A 23,406-nucleotide genomic window follows, 5' to 3' on the forward strand; every position below is an offset into this window, starting at 1 on the left:
CGCTCCTCCTTCAAAGCGCAAGTAGCAGGTGCGCACGTTCGACGACCCCATCAGTCACTTTCCCATATTCACCCCCCTCTCATTCCTGGGAATCACCCATCTACTGATCTGCCTCAAACGTCGCTTTGTTCTCCCCTTCCTTGGCTTCGCAACGGAGTCTATTTGTTTGCGTTACACGGTGCGTCATCCCCCCCAGGAAGGATGGATACCTTGCAGCTAACACACATCGTACAGCTTTTCAGCTCCAGCCTCATCAACAAGCAATGAGGGCCTCCAAGGTGGTCGAAGATATGAACACCTGTGCCGACGCCCGTCATGCCATGGGGTGCAATCAGACCAAGACAACAGATTCCTCTCCCGAACATAGTCGACCAGCAGCAACACGGAAGCCCAAGAACCCCAGCAAAGGCGAACCGAGAAGCAAGAAACTCGGTAAGCACGAGGTTTCGAGGGCTCTCGATGAAGCAGAAAAGCGCCGCCGAGCTGTCGCCGAGCTAAAGGCCCTCAAGGCAGAACATCGAAAGCTTCGCCTTCATTGCATACGCAAAGCGAAGGGACGACTGCAAAGAATGGAAGAAGCAATCAAGAAGGAAGGAGCTGAAGGTGGGAACCCAACCGTGCCACTGGACCAACTCGTGACAGAAGTGATCCGAAACCTCGAGGTCACGAGGATCGAGAAGATCGACCAGGAATTGCAGAAGCATGTGGATAGAATTCAGGCTCTCTGCGCAAAGCTAGGGAAATGAGGCTGGCCGCATTCTGCAGTCGAAAGGGAAGCCAGGTGCCATTGCATTACTCACAGACTGTATCTCTGAAGACAGGGTGTGAGTCAAGACGACGGTTAACACTCTGAATCGCCGGAAACATTGAAGCAGTAAGACTGGGTCGCGTGACCGAGGGAAATCACACATCTTTCAGCCAGTAAATTGATTGATATTGACAATGTCCAGGCAAATGAATTAGCACGTAGTCGGGCTCTAGCTTCACTAACCTCTCAGATCCTGGCCCCTTTTCCACACTGTATGACCGTCTGCCAACCAAATGTTTCCTCTGTCCTTCACCGATCTTTAACGAGACCCTTTTGTCAAACCTCATACTGACCTGTCACACCCGAAAGAGACTTTCGCCGGAGATAGATACTGTACGTACTGCGTACGACCGAACTTCCCTGGGACTGTTCTACCTTGGAAAGGGAGATGCTGTTCTCCGTTGGGAAAGCCATGCCTCACTTCGTGATGGAAACAGCGCGGCCCTTGCTCGACCCAGCAGTTGCGACTGCCAATCCTGATCGGGATTCACCTCTCGAAAATTTCACTCTCTTACCGGGTGGAGTCTGAACTAGAACCTACGAGATGGGGTCCAGGACGCGAATTCGAGGTCCCAGAATTAAGGTTGATGAGCGAACAAAATACATCAAACGGCAAGAAGAGAGCAAAATGAGGGTCCCCGAGTTCTGTGAGGCGAGGAAGAAGTTTGCAGCACGGGCAAGAGTCTTGTACATCCTCCAACCAATGACAACGAAGCTGATCCGATATTGCCCACCCTAGAATATCGGAAGAAAAAAACATGAAGCTCTGGATGAACAGTGGCCTTCAAGGACGTTGAGGTCTTGGACTAGCAGTGGCCGGAACTTGAAGCCTTAAGCAATTTGTTGAAGAAGAACTTCTCTCATGGCGTCCACCTGCTCATGAAGCGAAAAGTTGCAGCAAATATTGGTGGATGATATGCCATCGACAATCATCTGGTTATGAGGCTTTCCATTGAGCTCTCAATTGCGTGATCTTGGAAACTTGTTGGCCAGGATGGCAATCAACATAGGCGAGAAGTAGACGAGTGAACCAATGGCAAATCCTGAGATGCGCGCAGTCAACAAATCCTGACTACTTCATATGTGCAGCAGGTTGCACACCGCGCTCTGATAGCCTCGACGCAATATGGACTTGTGAGGTTGTGGAGGTGGTACAAGAACACCAAGGTCAACAAGCCCAACAGGGACACGACTGCTGGTCATAAGGCAATGAACCATGGTAGAGATAGCAGTCGAAATTACTAGCACCGCAATATTCTTACCGTATGCCAACGCAAGACCACTAGAAGTGGTTAGGTTGGGAAGTAATAATTGCCAAGAATCAACCTTTCCACATTTGGTATGGTCCATCTTAGCGAACCGTAGTCCCTCTGCGCTAGCGTTCCTGCGCTAAACTATCAAATTAGGCACTTCGTACTGAGTGTCATTTTACGAGAGAAGTTGATTCCTGGGGACGCGCCTCTCGCGTTCTTTTTTGGACTCCTGTACGGAGTACCTCGTGCCTTCAATGCGCACTTTACTCGGTAAACGCACCTCAACATTCACCGGATCGCACTCAACTTGAATTGTCACTGCTGGTATGGATAGTCCCGGACTTGTGGACGCGGGCCCCCTGGCATCAGAGAGCGACTCCCAGTACGAAGCCCCGCAGATCGATGCCATCCAACCTCGATTCATGGGAGAGGTCGATGCTCCAAATCTTCCTTTGACAGAAGACCAACCCTACCAGACCTTTTCTATCCCCCAGCAACGTCGATTCAAGACTTTCCCCTTACTGCAAGTCTATCTCGATCATTGGACAATGGCTCGTGGTTATGCGATGAGAATAGACAGCCGCGGGAAGAAGGGCAAGGATGGACTGCCCAACTCCTACTATCTCTGCTGTACCAAAGCAACCAATCGAAGTAGTTATGTTAGCAAAGGTCAACGGAATAAACCTAGTCACTCTACGGGTTGCACCTTCAAAATGACCATTGGGCGCGAGTTGGACCACAATCCACCCTACTATTATGTTCGCAACCACCATGACCCTAGTAGCCATAACCATGAACCCATACCAATACCAGCAGAACACGCAAATATCCAACGGCTTTATGTTCAAGGAAGGGAGGCTCGGCAGAAGCTCAACAGGGCGGTGGAGCGAGTGAAGGTCGCTTTGGACAAGATCATCGAAGACGAAGGTGAACAAGATGACTGGGCCTCAGGCGCAGTACTCGCCAGCGACGAAACACGAGCCGAAAAAAATGAGGAATGCGACAACGCGCTTGCCAGTCTCGAAGCCGCACGGGCAGATCTGAAGCAGTATTATGAAGAGATGAGGACTAGCCCCGAGCCGAAGAGAAAGAAGCAGCGCTTGATCCGAATTGACCACTCGAACTCAACTCAACAAATCTCTTAACATCATCAGTCAACAAACGGCATCTCATCTCCAAGCGCATCGTCTGATCCTCAAAGGAGACCGTGATTGCAGCTGTGCAGAATGTCGACATTCGAAAATTAGCTCATGTGGAAGGTCAGATGCTTGCAACTGCTGCCCTGAGATATACAGCTTTTTCGTTTGGATCAGGTCTAAAGGAGCCTGCCAGTGAAGAGACATTCAGCCGAGACGTTGCTGTAAGTCCTAAGAGCCATTCATTCCCACATTGTCCGGCATTTGAGGATACATCTAAACCCGGGAAACAGCCTCTCGTCACGCTCAACTCGGCCTTTGCCTGAGTTCTTCCTCTCGTATCAGATCCATCTTTGTCCTCTGGGTCTCCTTGATATTAGGGATGTATTGCAGGTGGTGTTCGACCAGACAAAACAAATAAGGATAGGAATAAAGCACGAACCGGGGACGTCTCGACCTTACTGCACGCCTCCCCATTCGGAGCTCGCCTGGTTGGAGGCATGCAGATCGAAAAGCACAAGGCAGTCGTGCGCAGCAAGCCTTCCGGAAGACCAATCACAGCTTCTCAGTTGCGCTGCCTCTGGGCATTTTTTCTTCCTTAAAACACCAATAAGGCTTACTTCAGGACAAGAGTCCAGAAGGATAGAATCGGAAATCCACAGCAGAGCAGTTCTGATTGGAACGAAAAATCAGGGAACAGATTGGATAGCACGTGAAAACCAAGTCAAATGGACTGCTAAGCAGGAAACGGTAGCTATGATGAAAAGGGGCAGTGTTTGCTAACATGCGTGGAGTGTCAAGAAATCGAAGATATAGAGATATTGTATGGCACAGAACCAGCCATATTGAGATAGGTGAACGTTGTGCCAGGCCTGCCCAACGTCAGTCTACGAAGACTGCCAACAAGCACGAAATCGTGACGAGCGATCGCTGACTTGGTAGGAACGAAACTGAGTACCCAGGTAGTTGCAGCCTTGAAGCAGCAATGCGACGTGCCATGGGACGCGCACGTGCTACTACCAGGTGGAGACTAAATCGAGAGACACTTCCAACCCCAGTGGTGAAGCAGGTGAAAGAAACTGTTCCTTGTACATGTAAAGGACAGTCGATAACTTGGTCCTCCTTTAAGGGGTTTTGGTACAGTCCAAGGCTCGGCAGTCTGTCGGATTGCAGTGGCCACCGCCTACTTGAGAACGGACATTCTTGTCATAGGGGGTCTTCCACATCATTCTTTCATTCAGCTCAACGACCTCGTCTGAGATCTGCACGCATTCGCTTCACTTGCGACCCCCCCTCTCGAAATCTGAGTTTGAGACTTTCCCACAAAGAGCAACATGTTCCCATCCAACAACGACCCTAACCAATTGGTCCTCGAAGACGACCATGTTCACCTCATCTACGGGCTTTTGGCAGCCATTTCGCTCACAGACAAGACAGAAAAGCAGAGCCAGGTAATGCACGACATTGCCTCTGAGCTGGAAACCATTCTAGCCCGCCTTCAGCCATCCTATACTCCTGAGGCCCAGCTCAAACCGGGGCCGAAATTCTCGAGTGGCGGGTAGAGGAAATTGATCGAAAAGAGCTCAGAACTGAATTGCGCAACACTCTTAACGCGATCAACAAAGCTTGCAGGGATTTGATCATTACAATTCACTCGCAAAGTACAAAGACGATATGCGACACACAAACACCCGAAAGGGCAAACGAGAAGAATTTGATGAGCTGGAACAGAAGTTTGGCAAACTTGAACAAATCAGGATGAAACTAAAGCTCAGCATTACGGGCGATGATGATGCGCAACAGGTGGTAGACCCGGCCACAACACTCAACCCAAAGGTAGAGCCTTCTGATTCACACTCCATTCCTACAACACTGCCTCGTACCCCAGAAACCTCTGCCGTCCTCGAAGAGCCCTCGTGCTCAGAGGAAGGTGCCCCACAAGATCTGATCGTCCCAAAGTCCGCGACTGGACCAAACACTCTCAGCATCGCACACAGCGGTGAGAGTAGATGGACCTACGCTCACAGGAACGGAGTTTACAAACCAGCTGCCGGACTACCCAGTCCATCAGAGGAAAGGGATCTGGTTTACAATAGATGACCCCAACCGAGGAAGCCATAAGACAGATGGCGGCTCTGTCCTCGACCCATCGCGTGATCCCCGCCTCTATCGAAGTGTTCCAATGAGGTCTGGCAATCGCCATCGTGGCTAGAGTTCCAATTATCTGTTTGTCAAGACAGCCGTGGAAGATTGGCTTAGAGTGCACATGTTGACAGAATGGCGAATGTTCTGTTATTCCAAGTTGTCAGTGTGATCCATCCAAGCCTGGAAATGCGGGTTTGAGGTATGAATGCGCAGGCCGCAGGGCAGCAGAGATTCACAACATGAGATGTGTCCGTAATGCCATCGGAAAATGCGCAAAGTTAGATGGTGACTGATCGACGGACTAACTCAAGAGCCTTACGGCTGATTGCCACACATTCTCGGATGGTGTGAGGATGATCCAGAGATGAATTGATAAATACGGGTACTATCCTAATAAGATTCTTTCTGTCCTTCTAGTGTCCAAAATCGCTGTTACCGCCGACATGCTCGGAGGCTGTAGATCTTCCCCATTGGCCGTCAGCCTTGCTGATCAATTTTCCTGACTTGCTTTACGATGAATCTTCCTCCATCTGGTCTTGCCCTTATGTTTTTTGTGCCTGATTCTGCAACCGAACTTGGTGAATAGCAAACGAAAATGTCATACTTTCGTACTCACTCTAAGAGTATGTGAAGTCGATGAAAGCTCTGGAACTTACCACTGTTGAATGTCACGACTGTCTGATGACTGGGCTCCAAGATCACACCCTTTGAGGCAGCTCCGCCTCAATTGCGCTCATGCATGTGTATCTATCTCGTCTACGCAGTTTATTTCCTTTTCGTACAAATGCTTAACCACAAATCAATATCTTCTGGCCATCTTTCCCCCCCCACAGCCTGCACGCCTCAATCCTCCGTCTCCTTAAACGGCAAGTCACGTCAAGCACAAACCCTTCGTATCCCCTCCACCTTCAAGCCCTGCCTCCAAGCCCATCTGTCAGACCACGGGGTCATTTTGACAATGACTCAAATGAATCAACTATCCCAAGGCTTGGTCGTTGACCTTCTCGCTGCAATCACCCAACGCAACCCCCCAAAGCATGCCTTATCGCCCAGGCAAATCGCGGCACAGCTCTTGACAGCACTCGAGAGCAGCTGGGGGCCTGACACCTTCCAAGAGAAGATGAACGACGCTCGTGCCCGCTTAGAAGTCAAAGCCAAAGCAGCTGAACAGGAGGAAATCCTGGATGGCTTCTTGAAGGCCCTGGACGGCGCGGCCAGTGTAGGCAAGTCTCTCAAGGAAGAGGCCACTGGCCGGCAGCACCAAGACTGCACTGCTACCACAACACCAAAGTGCGAGGCGAACACTCGCAAGAGAAAGCGCGACCTTTGCGATGAGCTGGATCAGAAGGTGGAGGAGCTGAACAGCCTGCGCAAAAAGCTCCGGACTGGGTTCGTCGTGGACGCAGGCGAGGCACCCGCCAGGGATCAGGAAGAGAAGCCTCCAGTGTATGAAGACTCGGCTTTGATGATATCTCAATTCAACGAAGGCTTTGAATACCGCACACCAGGTCCGCATAGCCAAGCAGCGGACCACCACAGCTCACAAGAGCACACCGTCGGCTGTGAGACTCGAGCTATGCGATCCTGTACACAGTGTTCCAGTCCTCATCGTCGCCGTACTCCTTCAACACCACGCCTCTCTGCGAGCCGGGCAATTTTAAGCCCGAGATTGATGTCTCGCTCGACATTTACAAGGCCACGCAAGATCAACGCTACCGCCAAGGATCATGCAGCCGGGTGGGAGCATGTTGATGCCGATGATGAGGACGAGGACGAGGACGAGGACGAGGAGGAAGAAGGCCGTCTTCAACCATACACACCACCCGGTCTGACCTCACGTGGACCCTCAACCTTTCCGACTACGGGCGGCGCCCAAACCCGCCCTTCCAGTGCCAAGCGAGTGCTTCTTCGACGACGGGAGAAAGCCCAACCACAGCTCACGAGGAGATTCATCGCCGAGATGGACCGTCGTCTCGTGTCTTCCGGCGACAAAGCCTCTCGTTCCTCCGGCACGCTACGGGACTCCGAGTGCTGGAATGTTTGTCCTGCAGATGACGAGCTTGACCGTGGATCTGAATACGGCAAGCAAGAACAGACCCAAAGAGCGAGAGCAGCAGCCAATGTCGACGCCACTGTCATCAAACTCGAGCCCGGATGTTGACGAAGACCCAGACGCTGTCGAGAGGAAGGATCCAGCAATGTACACCTCCCTCCGATGACGACAGTGCCGACGACGGCGACGAGACGACTGAGTCTACCATGGAGACCTCCCTTGTCAAGAGGAGTTGATTGCCGGATCGGCATCGAGGGCATGCACGGGGTTGGGGCAGGCCGGCAGGTGGGGCAGATGATGTTGGAAATCCACCGGCCATGTAAGCCATCGGACCAGGGCTATTCGCCGCAAGCGCTCCAAACATAAAGGGAAAGCGCGATTACAGACAATCGACCGTCCTAACTGAGATAGATGGTCTCTAGAGAATGCATGATCTGAGTGAAAGTAGCATACAGCGCCAGTTCACTTGTTCTCGACGATGTACACTAATAGTTGGTCGGAAAACGCCGCGTGAAATGCACCGGGAGGAGCCCTCGGTCGCCCCCTGACGGTGCGCAGCCTTGCGTGTACTTTACCTAGCTAACAGTTCGGTACTCGGAACTTACTCCTGGTTCAACATCTCTAGGCACGTGACCACCTCGCTTCCCAGTCAGCCCGTCCTGTAAAGAAGATCGTGGGGCTGAATGGGGAAAGGCGATTTCTTTTTCAAAGTCTTCTTGGTAGGCATTATGGACTACTACTGCAAAAAAGACGCTAATTAAAAGGTTTGATTACAGGAAAGATGTACTTTGGCATACAACGCGAAGCCAACGAGTACAATTGGGGTGAGGGTTCTCATGGTATCATCAAAAGCACGCTGTGTTGCTCCTACACGTATTTTTCTCAGGGAGTCTCCCCGCTCTCCTCGCGCCATACACTGTTGGTATCAGATCATGCTGTAGCAACCTCCAAGCTCAGTTTGACTCGGTTTGATTCGATAGGCTCGAATGGTCCCCTGGTTTGTGATGCCTCCCCACCATGCTGTACAGTGGGAGTTGCAACGTCCTCAACCCATGGGCGCTAGTAGGCTGGTCACATCGACTACAAATAACACTGTCGCACAGGGACTCATGGCTTCCGAGTATCTCTCAACGGACGATGGCGTGCTTTTCGGCCATCTGGCCCTCCGCGCCAACGATAGGAGAGACCGGGGCGACATCTGCAACTGTCTCGTCGGAGAACTTGAGATCTTCTTCGAGATCAGTGGTATCTTGGACCTTTGTCCAGATGGCTGGAGCTGCCACAATCAAACTCCCAGCCAGAAGACCCCAGTTGCCGGCAAATTGGTTCATGTAGGAGACCTTGTTGGTATCGAGGATAGGCGACAGAGCACCACCAGCGGATTGGATACCCTTGTAGAAGCCTGTGAAGTTTGCCAATTTTCGGCTGTTGTTGGAAAGCGAGCCCATGAGCCTAGAGATATAAATTAGCAGAAGGTTTCGAGGAAAGGAGGTGAGACATACCAGTAGGACGTTGTCTGCCAGACCGAGTCATAGGCCCCGTAGAACATGAACAAGAACATGGGACCGATATAGCCCTTGTCCATGAAGTCAATCTTGACGTAGTCGTCGGCACTGGTTTCCTCTCGGGTGTATTGTTTCTGGAAATCATAGCCGCCTCCCCAGATGACGAAAGTCAAGACGAAGAGGGCAATTACGGCGGCTCTAGCCTTGGTGCTCCGCTTGTATCTCTCCAGGTCGAGGCAAACGCCGAAGATCCAAGCACCAATGATCTGAGAGAGGTAGTACAAAACGCTGTTGAGGGAACGGGTTCGAATGTTGAACATGGGCAGGTTGACGCATTGGAAGTGATAGGTGTAGAACCAGTTGCTGGCAAAGAACATGGGAAACAGCAGGAGGATGTACCAATCTGTGACCAAGACCGACAGCATTCCCTTGAGTTCGGACTTCCAGGTGGGGTTCTTCATCATGATGACTTTGGATCCATCGTCACGGGTGACAAAGCGGGGGTTGCAAAGGAAGCCCGAGAGGACAAAACCAACGGCCATGAGGACGATGAAGCCAACGTATGTTCCATCATTGACCTTGTTTGCCTTGGAATGGATGTTCTGGGCAAGGGGAATCAAGCCGCCAATCACAGCACCAAGATTGAAGATCATCCAAAAGGTGGCGATGTATCGACCCTTGGACTTTTCCGGGGGGTATGCCATCATGACGGCGCCCTGGGCGGTCCACAATAGGCCTGCGCACACGCCGAGGAGGGAGCCGGCAAAGATGAGGAAGCCTGGGTTCTGATTGTGGTTGTAGGACAAGATGGAGGCGATGTAGAGAGCGTAGCCAAAGCCACCCAGACCCATAGTCAAACGCAGACCGATTCTGTTGGCAATACTGCCGGCAAAGAAGCCAACGACGGAGAAGGTGGAATAGATGGCAGTATTGGCGTTGTTGATGTCGTGGGCATTGACTTGACCGGCGGCACCGAGACCATTGACTGCGTTGAACATGCCAGGGCACAAGAAGCACACTATCGATACAAAGAGGATCTGGAACTTCGGGCTGGCATATGCAGGAATTGTAATAGGACCGAGTTTGAAGGATTTGTGCATCCATGGCTTTCCCTCAGACTTCTTGGTGTGGTCAAGGCTCTGCTCGGTGGCATAGTTTGGAGGAGTCTCGGAGCCAGCACCAGAGGTTTTTTCGGTGGCCATCTTTTCGTCGGCAATGTTGGACATTATGCGGAAGTGGAAGGTGCAAAGAGGGAGAGAGGAGGTTGAAAGAGGATGAATTCGAGATTAAGAGGTGAACTTGGATTGGGTGGTGAGATCGCACGTCGCTGGTCGCGGGTCGCAGTTGAGTTGCGACCGACAAGGATGCGTTGCGCGTGCGGAGTGCAGGACAAAAAAGTCGACGAGTGATTGAGGCTCTCCAACCAGAAAGCGGAGACTACCCTGGGTCGAACTTGACAGGCGGCAAGTCTTGGGGCGTTCGGGAGGGTACAGTTAACCGTCGGAGGAGCGTAACCCAGCTGGGTTAGGGGTTAGCTTAACTAAACTTAGTGGGGCCGGGTGCGTGTCTCTGGGGGGCCGTGGGGAGCTCTTGGAGTTGCAGAGGCCTTTGGTTGTCGCGTGCGCTCTGGGGAAAAAGAAAGTGTAAAATCAAATTGAAAGTCGGGGCATGAGGATATAGATGTAGAAGTAGCAATGATTGACAGATGAGAATTGAAGGAGAGCGTCTCGCGGTCACACCAGAAGTACGGTTACAGCTCTCAGTGTCGGTATCAGCAGACAGAGATAGGGATGGAGATGATTAAGTGGTGACATCGGAATCGGCACCATACTCGTACTGTAGCATACAGCCTTCACCTGCTATAGCGACAGCAGCATTGGGGACGAAGGGATGCTTGAGCTCGAGTGTTACGCAAAGGGATGCTAAGTTGTCTAGAGCAGTGACCACGGGCAGGGAGTTACAGGGCGTTCGAGACAGGAGCCAGTGGCAGCCACTGATACAGGCCTCTAGGGACAAGGGTGCGAGGTAACTACATCCCCATCGATGCTATTGTGGAGAATGGCTTTGATAGAGGGAAAAGGAACGCGCGAGGAAACAACAGAGAGGAGATGCAAGGCCAAGCAAGCATGTGTCTGGGGAAAGGGACCTCACGTGATTGCAGCCCTCCTCTGAGAGTAGATAGGCCGTGCCTCGTATGGGCAGGGTGAAGGGGGGATGGGGGAGGGGGAAGGGGCAAGACGGCGCCTGGACGAGGACTCCCAGTACCTATTCCGCAGTCCGTACCTCCGTACACAGTGCACTGCTTAGTGCCTATTGGAAGCCTGATGGGGAAGCCGCCACCGATCAAGCACCAGAAATTGACGTGGTTGATAGCAGCGTTGCACCCATCCTGTTCATCTCCTCCATGAGGTTACATGCACCCAATTTCACCCACTGCTACAGTACTACCCTACCTCAACTACACACAACAGCGTCTCATTCTATGACCACGCGCTCTCTCATATCCCATCGTTGCATTCATCTACAAGCCACTTGCCTCTGGCCTCTGGCCTCCTCTCATCTCGTGCTTGAGTGCCCAGTGACTCGTCGTACTACTACTGTGCCTGACACGAGGTAATAAGGAGGCCTTCTTACTCGTACCTCCCACAGCTCAGGTTGTGTACGGAGTACTCCACCTCCAGGCTCAGTACTGGCACGGCTGAGATGACGGCCGGACACCATAGACCGGATCCTGTACTTGTGACTAACTCAATGAACCGTTGTACTCGTCCCAACTTTTCAACAGCCCAAAGGCATGAATCGGTCGTCGACCAAAATACTACCAATCTTGTGTGTTGCCGTCGTGGCCGAACGTGCACCCACATTGCAACATGACAGGACCAACTCAATCTCAGGCTCGCTTTTTCCACGATGCCCTCTGACTAAACGCTTCCATCGCCCTAAATTCCGCCAGTTGCCGTTGCCGTTGCCAATGAAAGGTTATGACGTGACTCAACCACATCAATGCCATATTATCCAGAGTCTATTGCTCTTTTCCATGTCCTTTCTTCATTCTTGTAGGGCTTCCCTACCAGCAATCGTACATTCCTTTGTTCCTTGATCCTCCCCGCCCTTGTCGTCTACTTCGTGCTTCCCAGCTCACTATCAAAGATGGGTGTACCACAGCCTCGTGTTGTCAAGTTCATCAATGCCCGGCTGCTCCGGAATGGTCATCTGTTGCAAGGCGATCTCTGGATCTCATCCGAGACTGGACGGATCATCAGTCCTCAGTCGGCCTTTTACTCCTCCCACCTGACGGCTGACCAGACAATTGATCTCCAGGGAAAGATCCTGGCCCCGGGCTTCATCGATGTCCAGATCAACGGCTCACACAATTTCGACTTCTCCACGCCGGATGGTGACTTCATTGCCAAGCTGGAGTCCACAAACAGACAAATGATCAAGACAGGTCTCACTTCATATGTCCCCACTGTTATCAGTACAACGCCTGATGCGTATCGTGCTGTGCTACCACACCTTGGTCCTTCTGGAAAGGACCGGGATCCGTCCAAAGGCACAGAGAGCTTAGGTGCCCATATCGAAGGCCCTTTTCTTTCACCACTGCGAAATGGGATTCATAATCCAGAAGTTCTTCAACAGGCTGAGTCGTGGCTTGACATCGAAAGATGCTATGGGGCTTCAAATCTGAAGAATGCTCGGTGTATCACCGCTGCCCCAGAAAGGGGGAACATGATGAGCTTGATTCCTGAGTTCGTTTCGAGAGGCATTGTCTTTTCCGTGGGACATTCGGATGCTACTTTTGAACAAGCCCAGACAGCGGTGGCTGCGGGTGCCTCAATGGTTACACATCTGTTCAACGCTATGCGGCCGTTTGGTCACCGCGACCCCGGAATCTTTGGGCTATTGGGACAATCCACTCCTTCGACTCCCATCGCCACACCCAAGACGAGTCGCCCTGCAAGTGTATCGAATTCCCCACAAGGCTCGCCGAGGTCCTCAAGACGAACCTCACCTCGTTCCAGCCTCAGCATCAGTACCTCCGTATCAGAGCTCGATGATGAGGCACGCTACAAGCAACCCTTCTTTGGCCTGATTGCTGATGGCATCCACTTGTCGGCACAGACTCTCAAGATCGCATACTCAGCACATCCCGATGGCGCCATCATAGTCACTGATGCGCAAAAGTTTGCAGGATGTCCTGATGGGGTCTACGAGTGGAGGGGTGAAGACCGCTTCATCAAAGAAGGGAAATTGCTTCGACTTGAGAGCAATGGTCGGATCGCTGGAAGTGTTGTCGACCTCATCGACTGCGTGAATAACTTCAAACGATACACTGGATGTGGCTCAGCCAAAGCGCTGGAGTGCGTGACGAGTACGCCGGCGAAAATGTTGGGCAAGGACATCGAGTCGAGGAAAGGCGGGTTGGGGGTTGGGATGGACGCTGATCTCGTCGTGCTTGATGAAGGGATTGATGGTGACCTGTCGGTCGTACAGGTATGGAAGTTTGGAGTTCAGGTTGCTTGATACTGAAAATGATGGCTGGTTCCAGACAAGATCTGTTGAAAAGCATTTGGATGATTGGGGCAATAGGTTGATGAATTGGACTTTCTTTGTTCATCCCCGACCAACAGTTGGTCGTTGTGATCTCCATAGAGAGGATATTCTTGATCGAGCATCGGTCTGACGATTGAACGTTGGCGTGATAAGATACCATTAGATCTGTGCAGCAGCTATTAGATACGTGTGTATATTATAATGTATATCATACCTAGATGTTTTTATGTTTAGCGTGTTGTGTTATGTCTACTCTGCTGGGTCAGCCCGTGGGACTGTCTGGTCCGAACTGCATCACATCTTGTCCTAGTAGCAGCCGGAGTACCTGGTACCTCTCAACGATGTGGATCCAGATATGCAGGGTAATAATGGAGTTGTGGACGGGTGGACATCATTGGGTGTGAATTGCCGCCAGCACAGCCCAACCGGGTACTCGTCTGTCTATTCTCGGGTAAGAAGTACAACTTACTCGTACAAGGGTAGTTAGAGACCCAGCAGTGGCACCAACACCCGTCTCCAAGAATCCAAGATCGAAAAGTCCCGTATGAACGGTGTCCCTATTTCACCCGTTCTCCGTACTCTTCCTCGCTGGGGGCTTAAGGAAGCCTTTTCCGTTCTATCTTCGTGGTCAGAGCCTTGCTCTTTGCCATCGACATCCATCGTCACCGTCGTCATCCCAAACACCATGAATCCATCAGATAATTCACGCATCTGCAACGGCCATGTTCGCTGAGCGAGGTTCCAGCACGTGGGGTGTTCCGCTGCGGCGAGGCAATCACGACCATGACAGGAAACGGACTAGCTTCCCCCGCGTTTTTGTTGAGGAATCTGAATCACGCCGCCTCGTTCGTTGCCTTGGGTCTGAGTCCTCACCGTGGACTGCCTTAGACCTCAGACCGACGCCTCCACGTTCCAACTCCGGGTCGGTGAAGCTCGTTTCAGGACGCACTTGACCTGAGGCATTTCCCATCACATCATCATTCCCGACCTCGACTTCGAACAATCGCTCGTCAACAATATCATCCAGGCTGAGTCTACCGACTTTTCATCCCTGACTCACCCGTAGCTCCGTGTCAAGCTGCTCACCTGCTCGTCGCCTCGTGCTCCTCGCAATGACCGTGCGTAGAAAATACACGCCAGAGTAAGCAGAATCACCTCTCCACCAGTCTGCTAGTTTGGCGCCCGCTTACACTTACCAAGGGTCTTGTTGAGCGCCCCTAGGAGGTCTGCAGCTGTTCCCAGCCCAGATGGAAAGCTTGCTCTGTACACGCAATCTCTGTACTCATTTGATACCCATTCCAGGACCAACGAGGTTAACGTCTTGGATCTTGTCAACAACCAGGTCGTGACCATCAGTAAAGACCCCAAGGTCAGTGAGCCCAAGTGGACTGGCTATGGCTACGAAGTCGTCTGGTTGAAGGAATGCGACAACGGAAACACCAGCTTGGTTGTTACCGATGCCTCCCTTCCCGGCAAAGTCTACACAGCCGGCACTGTGCCCGGTCCAGTGTCAGGTCTCAAACTACTTGCCATTGAGACGGGCAAGGTAGCCATCGCCGTGGCAGGCTCTGCCAACCCAGATGGAAGTCTACACAATCCAAAGGACATCCCTAAATCACACAGCTCGGCCCGTGTCTACGACTCACTTTTCGTTCGTCACTGGGACTCCTACGTCACCGACCAACGAAATGCAATCTTTACAGGCCTGCTGCAGAAATCTCAGCCCGTGGTTACTTCGCGCCAAGGAAGGTACAACTTATTGGGTTTTGCCAATGCTCTTCAAGGCACCAAACTGGAGTGCCCAATTCCTCCATTCGGTGGAACTGATCATTTCGACATCGGCCGACATGGTCTGGTCATCGTGTCAAAAGACCCCCATCTTGACCCCGCCACCCATACCAAATGCAATGCTTACTTTATCGCCAAGCAGCATAGTTTGGACGTGACAACTTCAGGTCTTCACAAAATTCATGTACCCGGCCTCAATGGTGCTGCATCTTCGCCTGTCTTCTCTCCAGACGGCTCGTCTTTTGCATTCCTTCAGATGGCCACCGATGGATATGAAAGTGACAGGAATCGGATTGTGTTTGTCCATGGCATTGCGTCTAGTGAAATCATGGCTCGAGAAATCAATTGTCAAAATGAGACTCTCTCACCTTGGGACAGATCTCCTACTACAGTCAAATGGTCCGTAGATGGAAAACATCTACTTCTCGAGGCAGAGGACATTGGGCGCGGATGTCTATTTGCGCTCGACCTGGACGTTGCTGCCCCAGGGCCTAGCTGGCAACCAAGAAAAGTCGCTACTGGAGGCTACATCATCGATTTTGCACCCCTAGCTAACAATTCGAATCTACTTCTTGTATCCAGCAACAGCCTTGTGGACAATAGCACCTACACCATCGTGGACCCATCAGGGGAGTCTCAGCCAACAGTGATTTCATCGCTGTCCCGAAGTGGTTCACTATTTGGCCTTTCTCCCGAACAGGTATCCGAAATTTGGTGGAAGGGTGCCAATGATCATCCCGTACACGCATGGGTGATGAGGCCGTCTTTCTTCAAGGCGGACCAGAAGTACCCGCTTGCCTATCTAATTCATGGCGGACCACAAGGAGCATGGAATGATCAGTGGTCGACGCGTTGGAACCCGGCTGTCTTTGCCGAGCAGGGATATATTGTGGTCTGTCCCAACCCGACCGGCTCGACCGGCTATGGTCAAGCGTTTACGGATGCTATTCGAAATGAATGGGGCGGACTCCCGTATGAAGATCTTGTCAAAGGTTTTGAATACATCGAGTCGGACTTGGACTATGTGGACACAACAAAGGCTGTCGCATTGGGTGCCAGTTACGGAGGGTACATGATGAATTGGTTCCAAGGTCATGACTTGGGCCGCAAATTCAAAGCGATCGTCTGCCATGATGGGGTGTTCAGCATGACGGGGCAGTTGGCGTCCGAGGAACAATATTTCCCCATCCACGACTTGGGTGGACCGATCTGGGAACGACAAGAGATGTACGACAAGTGGGATCCTAGTCGATTTACCAAGTACTGGGAGACGCCGATGCTGGTCATCCACAACGAACTCGATTACCGACTAACAATTTCGGAAGGGTTGTCGGCATTCAATGTGCTGCAAATGAGGAACATCGAAAGTCGCTTCCTCAGCTTCCCAGATGAGAACCACTGGGTGTTGAAGCCGGAGAACAGCCTGGTGTGGCACCTAGTTGTCCTTAATTGGATCAACAAATTCGTCGGATTGCCGAAATTGGCCGACCGACAAGGCAGAGACGGGTCGTCGTTCTGTTGGCAAGGACGGAGGAGACGACAAAACAGCATTCGCGTACCAGGTGCCTCACGCATTGAGCAGTAAAGAAAGGTTGGCAAGGAGCTGGGCGTCAATAAGGAGGGGTTCTTCCCGGGTAAGGGACAGGAATAGGGTGGTCGGATGTAATGGGCAGAGTTTCAAGATCCTTCTTCTATCTACATAGTATACACAAGCTCTCACAGTTGAACTAGCCACTAGGACTGCTAGGAATTCTGATGGTTGCTCATCAACTCCTCTCGCACCAGCTCGGCTAGCTTGGCTTTATCGAGAGCCTTACCACCCAACGGCCCATCGTCTGCCAGTAAATGTTTCATGACCATGCCAGGCTTCAACTGGTCCTGAGTCGCGGAAGACCTCAATGTCTCAATCTCAGACCTCACCACCTGCCTCATTGCAGCGACATCCATCAAGGATATGCTGCTGGCATATTCCTCTATGACGGCCAACTGCTGTTCCTCCTTTTCCTGCAAGTCTGGACGATTGACTCGCTTGGCCTCCGCAGCAGCTTCTTCTGTTGCTGATTTTCGTTTCTTCAACAAAGCCAGGATCTGCATGTCACTATTCACAGGACGATCTCCACTGGCAAGCTGATTGATCTCGGAAATGGTGCCACGGAGGACGGCGAGCCTAGATCTGGACTTCAGCACGGCCAACAGGGCATTCTACATCCGGAACCGACCTTGGAGCATCTTTTGCACGCATAGCAGCCTTGAGATCGGCTTTGATCTTGATCAGCAGTGGTGGAGGGGAGGATGCTTCAGTGGAGGACCATCGCAAACTGGCGAGGGAATTTCGATAGACGCATCGAGTGCAGATGTATTTCGCGGGGTTGAGGAGAAGACTAGGTGCGCGGGTCGAGGCCGTCATTGTACCGGGGGAATCTGCGTGGTGGAAGACCGGGGAGAGCAGCGGTGGGAGGAGTAGGAGGAGTAGGAGGAGTAGGAGGCGTTCTCATGTACTCTACCTAGTACTGTCCTGTACTACGAGCAGCCCATGATTCAATTAATATTGTTTATGACTTCACCTTTTTGCCGAGGGTTCCTGGACTAACCCAAAACGGCCAACGTGTAGAGAGCGCAGTTCGCATCGCAATTCCCCATAGAATTTATTGTCAGTTCACTATCTTTCTCTCTCCAGTCTCCTCCATCCACCAGTTCTCTCTCTCTGCTGCCTCTACAGAGTCTACAGGATACTCATCGCCAGGGAACCAAGGGAATATCCTTTTCCCTTCCCTTCTCTGCCACCTCGGAACGTGGATGCAGTTTTCATAACACCTCCGCCTTGCGCTCTCACGCGAACCAACACCCACTCTCCACACAATCATGGCTACCGTCCTTCCACCTCAGACTCCTGCCAGACCAGTTCCTGGAGTATGGCCTCAGACTCCTGCGGCGCGACCTCAGCAGCCCGCTCCGTCCTTCCACTCTCCCGGAACATCTCTTTCACGCCCCGGCCTGTCGCATTCCTCGTCGTCCACTGCTCTCGCAACCCGACCCTTAGATCTGAGCGTCCAACCCTCGCTAAGACAGCCAGAGGTGCTTGAACCTGCAGAAAGAGCAGCCAGGACCATAAACCAGGCCCTTGCCGACGAATCTAGGTTTCCAGACATCGACAACTATCTCTCCCAAGGTGCATCTGCCGATTACGACATCCAATCTTCCAACACCTGGGCTCCCTTTCAAGAGGCCGGTCACTACAATATTCCAGATGAGGTCTTGGAGCAGTACAACAACGCCCAGCTGTCTACAAGCATGGGCTTGTTTTCTGAGCTGAGACATGCTTGGACTACCATTGATAACGCTCTGTACCTATGGGACTATACCGCTCCCAGACCTGAATTGCTGGGCTTCGAAGGGCAGCACCATGCCATCACTAGTGTTGCGCTGGCTGTCCCCCGACCTGGTGTTTTCCTGCCCAATATTAAACATGTCATCATCCTTGCTACCACCGCTGATGTGTCACTATTGGGACTTGGCCCAGATCCAAGTCCTGGCGCATCAACAGATCTATGTCTCTTTCAAACTGGCATGTCTACTTCTGTCAAGGGCCTAGATATCACCGTTATCGCCAGCTCCACAAAAACCGGCCGGATATTCTTTGGAGGTCGCACTGAAAACGAACTCTATGAGCTTCTCTACAACCAAGAAGATGGATGGTTTTCTAGTCGCTGTTCAAAGACTTGTCGAACCGCTGGCACCGGCAAAGCTCTAGGCTTCTCCTTGCCTGGCTTCACTGGTAGTCACAGCGAACATGTCGAACAAATAGTGGTTGATGATAGCCGCGATCTATTGTACACCTTGTCCTCCAAATCTAACATTCGAGTCTTCGGTATGAAGGCTGATGGATCGTTGCCTTTGCTCATCACTAAGGCTGCCGGCGAGATTTACTCTAATATTGGTCATATAATTAGCGCCAACCAGACTCTCAATCCCGAGGTCAAGATTGTGTCCATCTCCGCCATCCCCGCTGCAGAAGGCACGAAATATCATCTTTTGGCCACAACGGCAACTGGATATCGAATATATCTTAGTGCAACAAGCTCCGGCTACCAGTGGAACGGCAGATCCGGTGTGCCTCAAAGTATGCAGGCTCAACATGTCAAAGTCCCACCTCGGACAACATCTCCAGGTACGGTATCGGCTCAAGACAACTCTCAATCACAATCATACCTAGGTTACCCTATCGAAACTCTGCAAGGAGCTAGGCTAGCTGCAAGATACCCCCCTGGATATTTCTTTTGCCTTGGTCCAAATCCTAGTCATCCAGCATACGACCAGCTGTTCGTGTCCTCGCCTGATGCTGCTAGATTAGCCAAACCCTTGGAAGCTGGACAGCCCAGCCGGACCGCCGAATCTGCCATTTGGCTTTCCCTTGGAGGAAGCCGCGCCGAGGATATTGGTCTCGTGGTTCCGTATTCTGCTCCAACCTCAACACCAGTTGGGTACGGAAATGACCTGGCTGTTCAATTTGATAAGCCTGTTCCCGAAATTGCCATTTTGACAAACAACGGTGTTCACGTCATTAGAAGGCGCCGATTGGTAGATATTTTTGCTGCACTTGCACGAGAGGGTGGCGGACCCGATGGATTCCAGACTGAAGTCAACAACCTAATTCGAGCCTACGGAAGAACGGAGACATTGGCAACTGCTCTTGCAGTGGCTTGTGGTCAAGGAGCCGAGGTAACCAAAAATGCCGACTCGATACGGGTTAATGACCCTGAGGTGCTCGACCTTGCCCGGAAAACTTTCATTGAATATGGTGGTAAACCCACTATCAATCAAAATTCGATTTCCGACAAATCTGTCCCACTCATCGATGCTGTAAGGCCATCACCTCGGCATGCAGCTATCGGGTTGTATCTGTCTCGCCTGTTGAGGTCGACCTGGAAGACCATCATCGCTGTGGAAGCTACTACGCCTGCTGGCCTTCAGATTACTTCTGCTGTTCCTGCAAAGACAATCCGAGATGTGCAGGAAGCGCTCTCTTCGTTACAGAGATTCTTCAAGACCAACAAGACATTCATCAAAGGGCTTAGTGGGCCTGATGATCTTTCAAGTACGAGCACCAAAGATGATGAGATTGCCCTCAAGGGTGAACATCGAGCTTTGCATTCGCTGGTCAAGTTCACTTCAGACACCATCGAGGGGTTGTCCTTTGTTTTGGTCCTATTCGAGGAAAAGGTAGCCGAAATAACGGCGCTTCTACCTGAAGCATCACGAGCAGATTTTTTGAAGTTGACCTTCGAAGAGCTCTTTACGACTAAAAAGGGCTATGAGTTGGCGAAGGAACTGGTCAAGGCTATTGTTAATCGCAATATCGACAAAGGTTCCAATGTTGAGACTGTTGCAGAAGCTCTTCGAAGGAAATGTGGAAGTTTCTGCAGTTCTGACGATGTGGTCATCTTCAAAGCACAGGAGCAGCTCAAGCGGGCGGCCGAGGCAGCCGCTAATGTCGACTTCTCACGCAATCTCTTGAACGATAGCCTGAAGCTTTTTGAGAAAGTTGCCCACAGTCTACCCGCTGACTATCTACAGTCTGCAGTGAAGCAGTACACGTCGTTGCAGTTCTACGGTGGGGCCATTGAACTTGTGCTCAAGGTGGCAGAAGAAAAAGATAAAGCCAATGATGCCTTATCTTGGATGGCCGAGGGCAAGCCAGAGTCAGATTCGCGGAAAGCCAAATTTGACTTACGGAGTCAGTGTTATGATCTTATCCACGATGTTGTCACTGCGGTTGATCAAGTCAGCGAGAAAAGTCCGAGCTTTGTGGATGGTCGGCCTACTCTGGTTGCCACAAGAAGAAATGAAGCTTACGATGTCATCGGTCGGTCTCGAGATGAAGCATTCTTGACCAATCTCTACGACTGGTATTTACAGCAGGGCTGGTACGATAGACTTCTGGCGACTGATTCACCGTTCATCCCCACCTATCTACAACGAAAATCATCCGAAGACATGAGGTATGCAGACCTTTTATGGAAGTATTACGGCCAGACCGGACAATTCACGGAAGCAGCAAAGATTCAATTATCACTTGCCAAAAGTGGCTTCAAGTTGTCATTGGAAAGAAGGATAGAATACCTGAGCAGAGCTAGAGCAAATGCTTCAACTTACACTCCAGGTGCGAATCGCAGAACAAAGCAGCAGTTGTTGCAAGACATTTCCGAGAGTTTAGATTGTGCAATGATCCAAGATGAACTGCTTCAGCGGCTCAAGGAGGATTCCCGGCTAACCCAAGATAAAAGGAGGGAGGTACTTGACTCCTTGGACGGCGAGATTCTGCCGATCAATGAACTCTTCAACAACTATGCTGACAACGCTGGCTATTATGATATCTGCATTTTGATCTATCAAGTGGCCGATTACCGAGATGCAGCTCAGATCAAAGGGACGTGGCAACAGCAGATCGAGCTTGTTCATAATAAGACCGTCAGTGAAGGCGAATGTCAGCCCTACGAAGCCGTGGGTGTCATGGTGCAGAGCATGGGTGGTAAATTACGGTTGTCAGAGACAACCTTTCCCGTCGACATCCTCCTGCCCATGTTGATGACCTATTGGTTTCACAGTCAGCGAGAGGTGACGGGTCCTCGATGGGTGACGGACATCTTCCTCGAGCTGGAAGTTCCGTACGAACGGCTATTCGAAGTTTTGGAAAACATGTTTTTTACCACGACGGAACCGCCATTCATCGGTTCCAATAGGAAGTTCCTTGCCTCGGAGATTGCTTACGTCGTCGCCAAGTGGTACCATGAATCAGAACGAGCCGGCGCCCATGTATTTGGCAGTGAAGCTGGTGCCGCTCGGGTGAAGGAGGCATTGGAGGCTCTCTTGCATGAAGGTAAAGCAGCCGGTCTGGATGAAGAGACCACCTCGACATGTCGTGCGGTGATCGCCAGACTGCGCGAGCTCTCACTCTAAGCAATGGGACAAATGGACGAGGATTGAATCGGATCGGTCGTTCTTAGGGGAGCACCAAGATGTCATGATAGTTCTACTTAGATAGGTCTCTTTTTGTCCTGTTGCATTCTGCTGCATTTAGCGTTTCTTGGTAGAGAAGGTTTGGTTGGTCCCTCTCACATACACATCTGGTCCCTCTTGGGGAGAGGAAAGTTTTCGAGTGGTATGGGACGAGTGGGAAAAAAAAGATGCGAACAAAAGAAGCTATCGGGCCTTTCTCTGATATGTAGAAGGGCACCTGGCATGAGCTATTATCGCCAAACAACTACTTGTCATTTAGTTGGCAATGGACTGCTGCTAGATATAATAGGTATTGTGGGCGCCAGTGTCAAGCGGAACGGTCGTGAAGGATAGTAGTAGTCAACAGATGCTCGAACCCGGCTCAGGTTGTTAATATATTATAATGATCAAGCTGCGGGCCTCGTATCCGCGTTACCGTTGTCCCAAACCGGAATAAATCCATGGTATTAATTGATGATACTACCCAATATTTCCAAAGTCCACCACTATGAACAGACAATCTCCGCGCAAGCCCCTGAAACCCAGATGTAGTTACCTCTTTTGTCCCACGTAGCCTCGCCACCGCTTTTTACCTTTCCTCGCTCCTCCGGGGATTTACTTCAAGTTACTATTCCTATCACAGATTTTGTTTCGCAAGTCTTCGCCTCGTATACAGTACAGCCCGCCGAATCGCCATACTGAATCCTCTCCACACTCGAGAAGAGGAGGGCATCCCCCTTCCCCGGCGTTGACTGCCAATATCCATTCGTACCTTCACCGCCATCCCTCACGCAGTACATATCTCCATCGACTAATACTAACCCGAAAAGCCGAGAACAATGGCCAAACCGACCCGCACCACCCTTCCTGCGGCCGGCGCCCAGCAGCATCGGCGAGGTGCGCCGCTCTCGAGCCGCAAGATGGACATGCTGTACCTCGTTTTCTTCGCCATTCATGTTCCCGTCATGCTGTGTAAGTTCCAATCGAGTTGCCCACCGTATTGTATTTCTTCTTTTTTCAGGGCCAGGGTCGGGGGGTTCTTTGCTTTTTTTCGTTGATGGCTTGAGAGTGAGCAGGAGGCCTGGTGACGGGAGATTGAATGTGTGTGTGTGTGTGTGTGTGTGTGTGTGTGTGTGTGTGTGTGTGTGTGTGTGTGTGTGTGTGTGTG

At 51.4% G+C, this 23,406-nt stretch overlaps 5 protein-coding genes across 5 annotated transcripts; 3 read left to right on the forward strand and 2 right to left on the reverse strand.

Moving 5' to 3' along the window:
• Window positions 1–8,522: 8,522 nt before the first annotated feature.
• A1O9_04508 (uncharacterized protein) lies at window positions 8,523–10,102 on the reverse strand (the record flags this gene model as incomplete). The annotated part of the gene is made up of 2 exons (XM_013406798.1): window positions 8,523–8,847; window positions 8,898–10,102. The coding sequence occupies 2 exons, from the start codon at window positions 10,100–10,102 to the stop codon at window positions 8,523–8,525; spliced, it is 1,530 nt and encodes a 509-aa protein (XP_013262252.1).
• A 1,948-nt stretch (window positions 10,103–12,050) lies between these two features.
• A1O9_04509 (uncharacterized protein) lies at window positions 12,051–13,424 on the forward strand (the record flags this gene model as incomplete). Its single annotated transcript, XM_013406799.1, has 1 exon — window positions 12,051–13,424. The coding sequence occupies one exon, from the start codon at window positions 12,051–12,053 to the stop codon at window positions 13,422–13,424; it is 1,374 nt and encodes a 457-aa protein (XP_013262253.1).
• A 1,142-nt stretch (window positions 13,425–14,566) lies between these two features.
• A1O9_04510 (uncharacterized protein) lies at window positions 14,567–16,827 on the forward strand (the record flags this gene model as incomplete). Its single annotated transcript, XM_013406800.1, has 2 exons — window positions 14,567–14,595; window positions 14,655–16,827. The coding sequence occupies 2 exons, from the start codon at window positions 14,567–14,569 to the stop codon at window positions 16,825–16,827; spliced, it is 2,202 nt and encodes a 733-aa protein (XP_013262254.1).
• Window positions 16,828–16,985: 158 nt separating this feature from the next.
• A1O9_04511 (uncharacterized protein) lies at window positions 16,986–17,649 on the reverse strand (the record flags this gene model as incomplete). The annotated part of the gene is made up of 2 exons (XM_013406801.1): window positions 16,986–17,409; window positions 17,462–17,649. The coding sequence occupies 2 exons, from the start codon at window positions 17,647–17,649 to the stop codon at window positions 16,986–16,988; spliced, it is 612 nt and encodes a 203-aa protein (XP_013262255.1).
• A 455-nt stretch (window positions 17,650–18,104) lies between these two features.
• On the forward strand, window positions 18,105–22,199 carry A1O9_04512 (uncharacterized protein; the record flags this gene model as incomplete). Its single annotated transcript, XM_013406802.1, has 1 exon — window positions 18,105–22,199. One exon carries the CDS (start codon window positions 18,105–18,107, stop codon window positions 22,197–22,199), a length of 4,095 nt encoding a protein of 1,364 aa, XP_013262256.1.
• Between the last annotated feature and the right edge of the window lie 1,207 nt (window positions 22,200–23,406).

This window comes from Exophiala aquamarina, assembly GCF_000709125.1.
Source record: "Exophiala aquamarina CBS 119918 chromosome Unknown aczIA-supercont1.3, whole genome shotgun sequence".
NCBI classification, from domain to species: Eukaryota; Fungi; Ascomycota; class Eurotiomycetes; order Chaetothyriales; family Herpotrichiellaceae; genus Exophiala; species Exophiala aquamarina.